Consider the following 14,071-nt stretch of genomic DNA (forward strand, 5'->3'; position numbering starts at 1 on the left):
CTCTATAGGTTGACCTGTTTCTAGCGGATGTTAGTTAAGACCTAAGATAAGAACTAATATTTAATTTATAACTAAGAAAATGCAAAGTCTAAAATGCATTTAATCGTAATGACATTCGGTACAAGCAGGACAGCCTTTACAAATATTGCTTATACCTTTTCCTCGATACCAGATTAAATAGTACTAGATTAAATAAAATTAAATTGTGCATTATCAGATGAAACCGCGCAATTAATAGCTAATCTATATCGAATAAAATATATATTTGATAACTATTGTAACGTAAATATTTTATTCGGCGATTAATTAATATGCTGATGGAACTCGGGGCTCAAGGTACAGGCAATAGGAACAGGGAATAGGAACAGAATGCATTGATACACGGCTTCCGATAGGTTAAAAATCTATATTTTGTTACTATGCCCTATTCTTATTGCCTGTACCTTCGTATTGTGTTCCGGCTCTTCTCCGGTTCCATCAAATTTTTTCCGGAACTGCAATTGCATACGTAGTCATCCTCTGCGTTCGCTAGATGGCGCGGGAATGCCGGGAATGCCCGCAATGAACCGACGTATAGTTGGCAAACAAATTAAAAATTATTGAAAATTATCTTATCCAATCGTTTGGAAATCGTTTGGAGATATTTGGAAAAAACTTTTCAGAGTTTGGAAAACCATACAATAATCACAATTAATTAAAATCAATTAAGCGTATAATTTGCAGAAAGTGTCTAAAAAATATTTTTTTAAAATCCAATCGCTCCAGAATCATTTGGATAAAGTGTCGATATAATTTTTATTATTTAGAAAACAACTCTATTCTAATAAAAATTAATTAAAGGCGTCCAACAGCGGGTATGCTTCACGGGCTTGGAAAAGTGCCAGACTAGAGTCAAGCTCAACAGGGTCTTCTTTCCCCTCTAATTTTTCCAAGCCCGTGAAGCATACCCGCCGTTGGACGCCTTTAATTAATTTTTATTAGAATAGAGTTGTTTTCTAAATAATAAAAATTATATCGACACTTTATCCAAATGATTCTGGAGCGATTGGATTTAAAAAAAATATTTTTTAGACACTTTCTGCTAATTATACGCTTAATTGATTTTAATTAATTGTGATTATTGTATGGTTTTCCAAACTCTGAAAAGTTTTTTTCCAAATATCTCCAAATGATTTCCAAACGATTGGATAAGATAATTTTCAATAATTTTTAATTTGTTTGCCAACTATACGTCGGTCCGCAATGATGCGTTTCTCGAGTCGCTTCATTCGGTTATCGGTAGAGAGCGTTCCGTATTGTGCGCCATGTTTGTCGCGTCCGCGCTTGCCGACAAAGTAAATTTGTCAGTTGTCACAATCTACGGGAATATTAGCTCGATAGTTCCAAAGCCGAACATTTATATATACACAATAACATATATCTGACAAGTGGCTCGCGCTTTCGCTCGTCGTCCTCCTCGATCCAAGATCGCAGCGTCGCGGCGTTCGTTTGTATCGTTTGTATAGAGCGTCTCGTATGTCGGATCGAAAAGTAGCGAACGTCGAGTCGGAGAAACGACGCGGGGACACGCGGGGACTCGACGTGGAGCACGGTGTGCGTGAGCGTGTGCGGCCGACAGTAGCGACAAAGAAAAAGCAGAATCGGCCGCGCTCGATTCTTTCGGTCGCGCGATACGGCTTTTCGTAGCTGAGCTTCCCAAGCCGGGGAAGTTCCTACGGTGATTCGAGTAATCGCGTCGCGTATTCTCGCGAATTACGTGATTTCCGTGCCGCCGGCACGCGCGTGCAGAATTCGTGCGGCACAGCGCGGCATAACCTAATCTCCCGGTGATCGGCGACTCGCGCGCGCGCGCGCGTGCGTGTGTGTGTGCGTGTGGCGTGTGCGCGCGTATACATATATATATATATATATATATATATATCTATAACCCTTTGCATTCCCCGTCGCGCGCGACAATGGCAATGAACGAGGACCTCGGTTTCGCCGAGCTCTGCAGGCTGTGCTCGCTCAAGAGCAGCCACCAGCTGCAGATATTCGACAAGGAGAGCGAGCAGCGGCAGCTGCTGTTCAAAATACGCTCCTGCGTGCCCATCGTGGTGAGTATAGACGACACTTGCCGTACGCGGCCACCGCGTTGCCCGCCCGGGACCCGAAACGACCGTCGTATTTGGGCCGAATTTGCCGAGGACGCGCGACAGATCCGAGACGCGAGCTAGCTTTTGTGCGGGAGACCCTCTAGAAGTCTAGAATTACACCACGTGCACGAGAGATATTTCTGAACGGAGGTTCCCCTCGCGAGAGATAAAATTGTGAGTTGAATTATCGGAGCTCCCAAGTTGTTAAGAAAGGGGTATCATTAAGAATACCTGAAGGACAATTAAAATTGCCTCGCTTGATTGCATTGCACGCGCAAATGCAGAGCTTTCTGCGTTGGCGTGGTTCGTGAATAGCTCCTTGTTTTACGCTCCAATGCTCCAGTACTGAAACAATTGATACCTTGAACTTTTGTGACTAAAGATCGCAAAAAAAAATAAATAAAATAGAGACTTAAGTAAGTAAATTGATCAATGAGTCGAGAATTGTCGAAAACGTATTTCTATCGTTTTTAAATTGGCTGTGATTGATCGGTTTGCTCATTCCTTAAGTCTTACTACTTGTTTTTTTTTTCCTATTTTCGATGACTCGTTCATTTTATTGTATTAAGAAGAACATTTAACAATTCTACGATTAAAACATATTGATTTTCTTGATCGTTATCTTAGCACTTATTTCCTTTCGTTTCATCATGTCCTCGTAACGTAAAGCTTGAAAAAAAATAATCATTGAGAGTCAAGCTAAATGGCCGAATATTCCAAAGAATCCTGAAATCAGATTTACAATTTCGCCAGTTAGTATTTTAAACAGAGGAAAACATGAGATCATTTTATTACAGATAGCAAAAGAGGATGGACTGCCAAAAAATATTTGTCAGAGATGTATCTACAAGTTAGATATGTTCTACGAATTTCGTATCAGCTGCTTATCCACAGAGGCAGTGTTGAAGAATTATGCAGATTCCTTGAAGAACATTGTTGCGCTTAACAATCAGGCAAGTGAAATTTTCCTCTATGTACAAGGATTATGTTAAATTGCATAGAATTTTTAATCATAGCAAACATATATTGTTATAATATATCGCACATGTAACAGGATTGTGTTTATTCAGATTTTGATTATTCACATTTGCGTAATATTACATTTGTAATATTGCGAGAATAATAATGCCCTTTGGTGTCCATGTATTGGATATTGAAATGATTTTCGATTCAGCAAAATTGGTAAAACAGTCATAGGATTTGCTTTTGCGTGGAAGAAGGAAAATAAAATTTTCGGTTTTTTCACGTCCAATTTCATCACAACTGACTGAGCTGTTTTGTCGGTGTACGAACTAGTACGAGCCTCTTCGACTTCGTAAAAACGCGCCGCAATATTATAAAACAAAGCGATTTTGTATCGGTGTAGCGTAAAAGATTTTTTAACGCAGCGCTCTCGACGTTCTTTCTCTCTTCTGCTTTCTCCTTATAATGATGACTTGATAATTCAGCGATACTCAGCATTTTTCCAAAAACGCTGCAACTGAATAGGTATATAAAACTAAAATAAACTTGATGAATTAATTGCCTCCGAAGGAATCAGCTACTAAAGCATCACCAATGGCGCGAGGAGTGTATCGCTAGGTGCATATCTTTTTCTTTCTTCCGTACTCCTGGTAGCGGCAAGCTATGAAAAAGACAGGGTCGGTCGGACGGGAGCACGGGTCCTGTCGGATGGTGATCACGAGGGGGCAGGGGGGGGGAAGAGAGAGAGAGAGAGAGAGAGGGAACGCGCGCAGGGGCGTCACTGATCGGTAGCTAGAGGTGCTCGGGTCCCCCGCTGACCCCCCTTTCCGTGTCTGCTGCACCCGGCGGCGCGCGATCTCAATAATTCCACCCTCGCGTACGCAACGTAGACGGGCCGGCGGGAGGTGAGGAGGGATAAATAGGAGGAGAGAGAAAGGGTAAGACAGAGAGAGAGAGAGAGAAAGGGTGTGTGTATGTGTCTGTGTGTGAATGTACGTGTGCGACGACCGACGTCGCGACGTCTATTGATCGGCGCGTCGCGACCGCGAGACGCGTCGCGCGCACAGAAAGCGAAAGTCGTAGTGTAAGTATACTCCTTTCTTCGCTGTCTCGGCTGTCTCTCCCCCATCTCCCCCCCCTGTTTCCCTCCTATCTGCTTCTGCAACTTATTTCTCTTTCACCTGCCTGCCGCGTTCCTCTTCTCGTCACGTAACAGCCCTATTTCTTTCTTAATTTCGCTGCGTTTCTTTCCTACATTTCATCTTTCTTCGTCTGTCTTTTTTTCTGTGCCCTTCAGTTTTATCACTCTTTTATCTTGTGCTACTTATTTATCTATTTTTACGAACGTGACGCACATTACTATTTCATTCATTTGTCACATTCATTGTCAAAAAGGATTCGTAATTGTAATACCATAATGTTAGAGTTATTATAGTCGTTTCGCGACATTCCTTATCAGTTGCGTTAATTTTCTCTTAGATACATTTTTTTACAAATATGCATTTGTGCGTCATGTTCCGAAAGGGTTTAGTCATAGAACACGGCATAAATCCCATTCTCCTCTCGCTTCTCTTCTCCTCCCTTCCTTTTTATCTTCATTCGCTTCTTCTCCCAGTCTCGCGCTCTCTCTCTCTCTTTCGATCCCGGATCGCTCGATCCTCACCGCCTCCCAAGCCATCCGCTCTCCCCTGCCGATTCGGCAGTCCTAGGCACAGGTGCAACGTGAGTTGCCGTGAGCTCGCGCGGCCGAGAAACCTGTTTCGAAACCCGGGATACCCCGACGAGATCGACGCAGCCTCGTTACGTGGGTGACTCTCTCCTTCTCTCTCGTCGCCGGGCGCGCTCCGGAATATCGGCGACGGCGGCGAAGGGCAGCGCGACGAAGAGGGTCGCGAGACGACGTCCTCGTCGTCCCTGACGTCTCTCCGGTCTCTCCCATGAATCGCTCCCGTGTTGCGACATGTGTGTGCGCGCGCGCGCGAGCGCGCGCGTAAGTTCTACCTCCCCTTCTGCTCTCTCCCTTCTCCTAGGATCTCGCCCTCTCTCTCTCGCTCTCTCAATGTCAGTGTCAAGGTCAGCGGGCCGACGCACCGGTCGCGGAGCGCCGCGCCGTCGCTGCCACCACTGTTGCACCGCACACAACGGCGATGCTCCTCCTCGTGCATCCCGATATCGCTCGCTCCGCTAGTCGCGTATAATACGTGTACGCTGAACGAGAGAGAGAGAGAGAGAGAGAGAGAGGGAGAGAGAAAAGGGAATCGAATGGAAAGGAGGGACAGAAGCGAGAGGCACCCCCACGCGGCCACCCTTAACGCCGCCTCGTTGTTCCTCGTTGTCTCGCGTCTCGCTTCCTCCGGTCCGGTCGACCGTTGGTTCGCCGCATTCCGGGGATATCCGCTCGGTATATCGTAACGCGTCGCGTTCGTGCGTCGTCGGTTATCCTCCAGCGCGCCGGGGCGGTCCCCTTCTCCCTTCGGGCTTTTCTTTCCTCGCCCGAATTTTTTCTTTCTCTCCCTCTCTTTCTCCCGGTCTCTCTCTGTTACATCTCCCAGCCTCCCTTCTCTCGTAGCAGCGCGACGTTACACGTCGCGAGAGAGTGATACACACGAATCATCGCCCCGCGCGCATATACACGTAAACACACACCTTGCGTTCCTTTCTGCCGATCGGTGGTCGGCCAGCGGGCCGGCCCCGTTTGTCTCTCTCCCGGCTCCCGGCTCCCCGTCGCGTCGCTTCCCGATCTCCTCGTCGTATTCGGCGTGCCCCCGCGCGCGCTCGCTCGCTCGCCTCCTCTTCGCTCCGTCGCTCCGCGCCGGCCGGCCGGCCGGCCGCGCGGTGCATTCCGCGGGGAGCCTCCGCTCGGCATCGTTTGTATCGCGCGTCGCTCTTCCGTCGGTGTGTGTCACCGGCTGGCTCTGCCTTACTTCTTTCTCGCCGTTCCCTCTTCCCGCCCCCGTCGTCTTCACGCACACACACGCATACATCGCTCCGTCGCTTTATCTCCGTTTCTCCTTCTCTCTCATTGAACCTTCTCTATCTCTTTCTCTTCCTCTCTCTCTTCTCCCCCTTCACCTGCGGTTCCGTCTTTCTTTCCTCTCTTTCTTCTTCTCTCCCAGTCCGACGGCGAGGGAAACGTCTCCCCGGTTGTCTCGCGCTTATCCCCTCCGCGCGCCCGTCGGCTGCTTTTTTTTCGCCTCTTTGTCCTTGCATCCTCCCGCGCCGGGAATCGGCGGCGGCGGCTGCGGTGGCTGCCAGCTTCGCGGCTCTCTCCTGCCTCGTGAACCCGCGGATATTCCTTCGAACGCGTCGCGAAAAGCACGAAAACGCAACGTACAAGCTTTTTGCGCGTAACGAGCCCCGCGAACGTGCATGTCAGTGTTAACGTTTGTACAGTGAACTGCTCCGCCGAAGCGTGCCGGTTATCGTCGCTCTGGTACATCCGGAGTAATCTGATTGTGAGTCTCTCAACCCCCGAAAATAAACATCAGCTTCGCGTCATCGTTATTGCTACTTTACGTAGCTTACCGAGCTACTGCATCGGTGCTGTGATTAAAAAATCTGGGTCGCACACGATATTTTTTTTGGAAAAATCCGCCTCCCTCCGGTCGTAGGTGTTCTCCTGGCCCTTTGATTGCCGGAGCCCAACGGTCGTCTTTGGAACGTGGATTGGACTCCGTTAGTGCGTGGTAAGCGCGTCCAAAAAGACGGGCGCCCGTTTCTTTCGTGAGAACGATCGACTCGCGCGATGGCTTCTCTCTCTCTCTCTCTCTCTCTCTCTCTCTCTCTCTCTCTCTCTCTCTCTCTCTCTCTCTCTCTCTCTCTCTCTCTCTGTTTCTCTCTCTCTCTTCTTCCGGAACGTCTCTTGCTCACCAATCGTTATTGCGCGATATATATATTTTTTAGCTTACTTTAGATTATTTTAGTGCATTTAGAAATTTGCAGAAACGCAGAAATGATTCTTGTCCTTTTATCGTAAATTACAATTGTATTAATAGCAGTCCATTGGCAGTGAGCAGGATTGAGCGTGAAAGAAAAATTGACCGACAGATTACGATGACGATTATTTGGAGCATTCTCCAGAGTCACTTCCCTAACGCGCGTGATAGCTTTCCTCATTGTTCTTTCCTCCGAGAGACCTTGACGGAGCATTAGCGTACGCTGGCGCCGGGAGGGAGATGCTAGGATTCGGATGACAGGATTATTACATGAGAAAAAAATTTGAAACATGACTCATATATTTCTAGACCATTACACGAAAGAAAAATATCGTTGATAATATCAAATAATTACTTCACAATGAGCGTTTTAAAAGAAGTGCAATAATATAGGCGATAATAGCGATACGAGCTAACAATAAGTACTCTCAGAACACATTGCTCTGTTATTATCGGTTATTATTAATAGATTATGACCAAGTATGGAACTGTATAACAGGAAAAAACATCCTTATTCTGTGGCAATTTTTGAACAATTTTATTTTATGTTATTTTTTGTCTGCAACAATAGTATTTTAATCGCTTTCGTAAGAGGACTCCGGGCTACGAAGTATACGCACGGATTTCCGGATCTTCGTAAAGCCATCTTTGATGCGCCGTTCTCGTGTCAGACGACGGTTTGACGCCATAGAAAGGACGATACATAATCGAGACACGCGCCGAGTATTCGTGTCTCCGTTATGAACTTGCATTCGTAATTACATTTTGAAATAAATTAACATTTTGAATGACGTTAAATCTATTTATTTAGAAAATATACAGCTATATTTTAACGAGTTACATGCCGTATCGATAGAAAAAGAAAATGAAGTGAGTTTGACGAAAGTTATCTATCTCGTTAGACTTTTGCGAAGTTGATCGAGAGCCACGTGGCGTTCGTCGCGTTGTTAAATAAATAAGGATTAATTATTGCACGACGTGTGATCAATTAACGGTTTTAATTTAGAATACGGACAAGAACAAGATGTCAAACGGCGGGCAACAGCAGCAGCATGCGAGTTACGCGGAAGCGCATACTGCGGCACACGCGGCACTGCAGCAGCACATGGCACAGCAGGCCGCTCAGGCGAGGTCTCTGGCTGGACCTCACGCGGCCCCGCAGCCACCGAATCCCACGTTCACCTTGCCAGACGACGGGCTCGGCTACGATGATGGAGTAAGAGTTCTGCGGTCTATTGGAACATGGTACGTAAAGGGTGCTTTGATCGGTTCTTTCTTAAAGCATCGCTTTCTAGAAGCGAGATCTTCCGTCAAAAATATTCTCGAGTCATTGCTCGATTATAATTTTTAAAATATATAAATGTTTCTGCGTGAAATATCTGACAATCTACCTTCATAGAAGAGAAATATTGCAAAAAAAGGAATGCTCCCTAAAACACTTTCTATAATGTCCTTACATTAAAATCTTATTTTGCTACGCTTATTTTAAAGCTATATGATTGCTTTCTGCGTTAAAAATTTCGCATAATTATATTTTCACTGGTCTCCAAGCTAAAGATATTGCAATATGATCATTGGTTCTTACTTCACAGGTCATCGGATTACTCTGCTGCGATGCGTCCCAGCATGATGCCAGCATTTCCTGGAACGGACCAACAATTTGGAAGTAGAGCACCGGCAGTAAATCAACCATTACGGACAACGACGGCAAACAGCGTGAATGTTCGTCCGGGATCTGTTTCGAAAGCGACCAACACTGGCGAGCCAACGACGAAGGCGTTTGCCTGCTCTGTGTGTGGCAAGGGGCTCGCTCGTAAAGATAAACTTGTCATACACATGCGTATACATACTGGGGAGAAGCCATATTCTTGTGAGGTGTGCGGTAAGTATGAAAATTATATAGAATACATTCTACCATTAGATACAAATTATTTTGAATCGCAGATCATCTACCTTTAAAAGGAAGCAACTGAATGAATAAAGAATCCGATACATGTTGCAGGTAAAGCGTTTGCGCGTCGAGACAAATTGGTTATCCATATGAACAAACTCAGACATAAACCTGGCGTTTCGCCTCTGTCAGCGCCTACCACACCAAGATCGGATCAACATCAACAGCAGCAACAGCAGCAGCAGCAGCAACAGCAGCAAGCGCAACAGCAACAGCCATCTCGTCAAGATAGCATTCATAAACTGAAGGAGGAGCCGGTGAGTTGGGCCTGCGAGCTGTGCGGACGATCACTCGCTACCAGAGAGGAATGGACAACACATGCTCGGTTAATATTTCTTTATTTTCAACATCAATATACTTGTATTTTAATTTAACGTCTTCTACAATTAATTTTATTCAATCGCAGGTCTCATTTGGTTGAAGGAACTGTGCCGCCACAACACGCCGCTGCGTATTTCCCAGGATCTGTCCAACCGGCGCAATCCTATACCACCGAGAGGAATTTTTGCTTAATGTGTCGCGCAGACTTCACAGATAAGGCCGAATTTTTGTTCCATATACGTACGCACTGCGAGCACGGGCAACAGTCGGGTGGTAAACAAAGCGGCGGAGATGCTGCGACGGCTGAGCTCATTGCCAGGGGACTCGTTGATCCTAATGGATTATGCAGCTAGAATTACTCTTTTCCCTGTCACTACGTACCGTCGATTTGTGTCTTACCATAGTACAAGTTTTCTGCTCTATTTCGATCAGAAACTTTCGCATAGGGTGTCATGCATATTGTGATTGTAATGATATATATACCAACTTATCGATAATAGATACACAGTAGCATATTTGATAACGATAATTAATAACGAGTAGCAATGTTAGTACGATACCCATGATGGATTAATTTGATAATTTCGTGCAACTGTGATTATTTTCTAATATATTTTTATTAGAGTCTTTTGCACATGATAGAAGAGGGTCATTTATGACTAAGGACATAATCTCGAAGATAAACGATTTTTATATATTAAGTTTGATCATTCCCTTATACGTTTTACAAATGGAAAAGTTTATCTAATATTTCTTAAGAAGATAACAGTCTTGGCAAGTTTATTTCACAAAAGATTATTAAAGAAGTAGCAATTTACGCACTTTGTAATAAATACATATCAGAACAGAGTTACGTAGAATTATTTTCAGGAATACACTACTGTGTATCTTGACACAAGATAAGATTACATTATTGAGAAGAAGAAATTTTAAGTATTGACATGATACTGACTTATGGTAAGAATGTGCACTATTATGTCAGTATTTAAAAGCTATTACTTAATAGTATACGTTCCTACATAGCTAGCTTCCTGCTATTTGTAGGTACTAGAAGACCTATTCTGTAACTTTTTAACATATAAGTTTTATTCACGTTATAGATACAGTAATTCAGTCGCGCTTGTTTCAATTCTTTCAAAATTCTGCATTATTTGAATACGTTTTGTTTAATGAATGTATTTTATTTTCTTTTTTTTCTCTTGGATTAGGCTTGAGTCTGTTTCCAATTTTATAGCGCCTCTTCCGAGGCTTATTGTCTTGTGAGCATTCATTTTTGTTTTATCGTGGATAGGCTACTAAACCTTGCCCACGAACTTTTCTCCTTTACTCGGGCTTGGGACTGGCAGCGTTGACTCCTGAGTGTTATCACTCATTCGTCACACAGGCGAAGTAAACAAAAATGTATTTTACATTAAAAGAATATATTTTTAATATTTGAACATGACTGACAATGTAAATAATTCTATTTACGTTTCATTAATTAATATTCTTTACTAATGAATATAGCAAGACTGGAGTGCAATTGGATTGTTATTATGTCTAGAGACTCTATAATCAGAGACTAGCCATCAGGCGGTTTCTTCAAAATCCTGCGAGAGAGAATGATATAAGAGAAAGAGAAAGCGATATACATTCTCATATTGCTTTCTCTTTCTCATATATCTCTTTCTTTTTCTTTCTCTTGTTTTTGAAGAAAAATGGCAATCAAAAGTGGCTCCCTTATTTCCAGTCTCTGATTAGGTCTCTAATTATGTCTATATAGCGTGAATAAAGCCTAACAGTAACCATATAGTTGCATAAAACGTATGCATAAAAAGACCGATTAATGATATATGACATAAAGAATATACCATATATTGTTGTATCATAGAGTTAGATTTAAATAGTTACAGTTAGAAAGTTACAAAGTGGGCCTGTAATAGCATGTATTCTCTGATGTACAGGTTTGTTCTCAATGCTATTATATTTTTTTATATGTATATGTATGTTTTCAACTGCAACGTTATAATTTAGAGAATTTATTATTTTGATAGCACATCGTTCTCTTTGATCTAGATTTTAATATCAATGAGAATGAATTGTGTCGCCGTTTACAGATCTGATTTTGGAAAATTAATTGTCTTATACAGAATGATTCATCTAATTTGATTAGCTTAAATTACTCTTTAACTATTCCTTACATAAAAAAATTTGAAACAAAAGTTGATAGTGTGATTTTAAAAGACATGTGTATTTTATAGTCAGTTATATATTTTATATCGGAATAAAATTTTATAAAGATCAAGTTATTTAAAAAATTATGTATATAATAATTTATTTTGAAAAAATAAAAATTAAAGATTTTTAATTTCTATACGACATCATCTAAGTTGTCAAATTCGATGAATTATCTTGTGTAATTTTATTATACTTGTCAGTCACTCGTTGACTATTCGCTTACATGTGTTGATATATGTTAAATCGTTATCTAGCGATTTGTAGTATACTTTTGGCGGAATTTTATGAACTTGTAAAGAAAGTGGGTTCGAATACATTGTCAACTTATATACCAAATATGGGTCCCTGCAGTGCGTAAATATCAGCGATGGTCGTATATCTAAAAACGAAGCTTTCGCTAAAAAAAAAAGTTTAAAATGACAAACTTTAATTTGAAGTGCTTTGAATTTCTCCAATTTTTATTTACATTTCTCGAAGAATTTCCTATAATAAGCATATGTTTTTTTATTACATTTTTTATTACACATGTGCTAAAAAATTTAATATCTATTATTAGTCGATTTTTAGTGCAAGTAAAATTTTTTTTATTAATGTTTTTTACTACGGTACGATTATTCCTTATTGTTACGATCATCCTTGAAATCTCAAGTATCAGCATGTACTTAATCAAGGACGTTCGAGATTTAAACTTAGTTATTATGAATATTGATGATGCATGGTAAAGAATTTCTCGTATGATTAATCACGAATCATTTATGATATCTTACATGTGTGTATTTCCATTATGGAAAAATATGAAGAAAGTTTATATTTTTTAATTTTTCTCTTGCGGTATATCTAGATCTCGGATAATTATTCATTGTTTTATCGGGAAAGAGACATATACACGAATATATGTATTATTCGCATCGGGAAATTAGCGACAATAATCGAGTTCCAATTTTTCGTTGGAAACTGAAATATGCTCGTCAACATATTTGGCAGAGACTCTCAGGCGTCTTAATGTGAATTTGCATTGTGAACAAACTATATCTTCCAGAAAGAAGCCGATAGGATTCGCTTGTTACAGCGCTTAAAGCTTCCTCTCGTCTCCCTAGAATAGTTTTCTAAGATAAGCCAGTAAAATGCGCTAAGAGAAACGCGAAACTGCCGTGCCTCCTGCCCCCACGTACAAATCCGCTTCCGAGTTGTTTTCCATTCGACGGTCGCTTTATGGGACGACCGTGCCTCTGCGATGATATAAAAATCAAAAAGTCGGAGCCTAACGCTGAGCGTATATTTTGTGTAACGTAACATTTACAACTATGTCACTAGAGGTATAATCACCGCGACAATAGCGACTATCTTAGACTATCGTACCGCATGACAATTACGTCGGGAATATCCCGAGTCTTTACCCGAACTTATATTTTTAGCGTAGTGAGATTAGTGAATAGCACTGCCCGCCGCGAGGCCGATTTTTTATTTTATTTTACGACGCTTGTCCGCATCGCGCGCGGCCGTATTGTCTTGTCGCGCGCGCGTGTTGAGACGAAAGCACAGTCAGATTTAGATCAATGCCTTCGGAGTCAACCACTGTTTGCAGTTTAGGGGATAAATAATTAACATTCGCCTACACAAATCGGTCGTAAGCAGGACTAACGTTAGTAGCGTTCGATAGAGAACATTAGGAATACTTGAACAAATAGCATTCTCCACGTGGGAATGAAACAACGCAGGCCGATTACACGCTTCGATTGTATATCGTTCAATGTAAGCGTGAGAGTGTTATGCACAGTCATTGTAACTTGGATTTCTTTACGAAGATTTTTTTTATACAAAAGAAAGGGAGAAAGAGTAAAACGAAAAGAAGTAAACGCGATACGTAAACGCGTTCTCGTTGAGGATTTGGAAGAATATAGACGCATAGTGCCTTTTCTCTGGGACTTATTCACACCATCGTCATCATTTTGAAATTCACGTGTTGGGGAGGCACACCGGCATAAATAAAACATTGACATAAGTTAGTTACTTAGGTAAGACGGCGTTTAGTTTCGTTTTTTCGTCCTTCTGTTACGAGGAGAGTGAACGTTCGATGCCACACTGCCTCTACAGCAGCTGTTTTTAGACTACTTTTATACTGTTGATGTCACGCGCAGCTAATCAGAGTCTGTATATTACTGCCATAATTATATACGGAACGAAATGTATACTCAATATACCTTTATAAATAAAACACGACCAAAAAAAAGACCCAAGTCGCACTTATTGCCGTCGTGTTCGATGGATATTAATCTCTCTACGTGTAAGATTTACTCGAGGACAAACTGATGTCGCACACGTTACGACGTGGCAACGGTAAAATCGGTAATACCGTCAATTCTAACGACAATAACGTTGTAACGCGTTTTCTCGGGCGACAATGTCGGGGTGACCTGAAATATCACGGGCGTGCATTTCTTTCTGCCCACCTTTCGGTTGCCGAGTTCCTGCTCGGATGCAGGCGGTTCGCCTTGCCCGGATCGCGCCGCGCCCGTGTTACGGGCCAACAATAATAATGGCCAGCGAAC

General features: G+C 42.4%; 1 protein-coding gene across 1 annotated transcript; it reads left to right on the plus strand.

Annotated features, from left to right (window-relative positions):
* Nucleotides 1–1,334: 1,334 nt before the first annotated feature.
* Nucleotides 1,335–13,754, plus strand: LOC139777442 (uncharacterized). Its single transcript, XM_071714859.1, has 6 exons — nt 1,335–2,096; nt 2,933–3,088; nt 8,040–8,278; nt 8,626–8,915; nt 9,036–9,309; nt 9,391–13,754. The coding sequence occupies exons 1-6, from the start codon at nt 1,956–1,958 to the stop codon at nt 9,656–9,658; spliced, it is 1,368 nt and encodes a 455-aa protein (XP_071570960.1). The 5' UTR covers nt 1,335–1,955; the 3' UTR covers nt 9,659–13,754.
* Nucleotides 13,755–14,071: the final 317 nt, after the last annotated feature.

Source organism: Temnothorax nylanderi, unplaced genomic scaffold, assembly GCF_030848795.1.
Source record: "Temnothorax nylanderi isolate EJ_2023f unplaced genomic scaffold, tnyl_v1.0 TNYL_tig0148_pilon, whole genome shotgun sequence".
In the NCBI taxonomy this organism is placed as follows: Eukaryota; Metazoa; Arthropoda; class Insecta; order Hymenoptera; family Formicidae; genus Temnothorax; species Temnothorax nylanderi.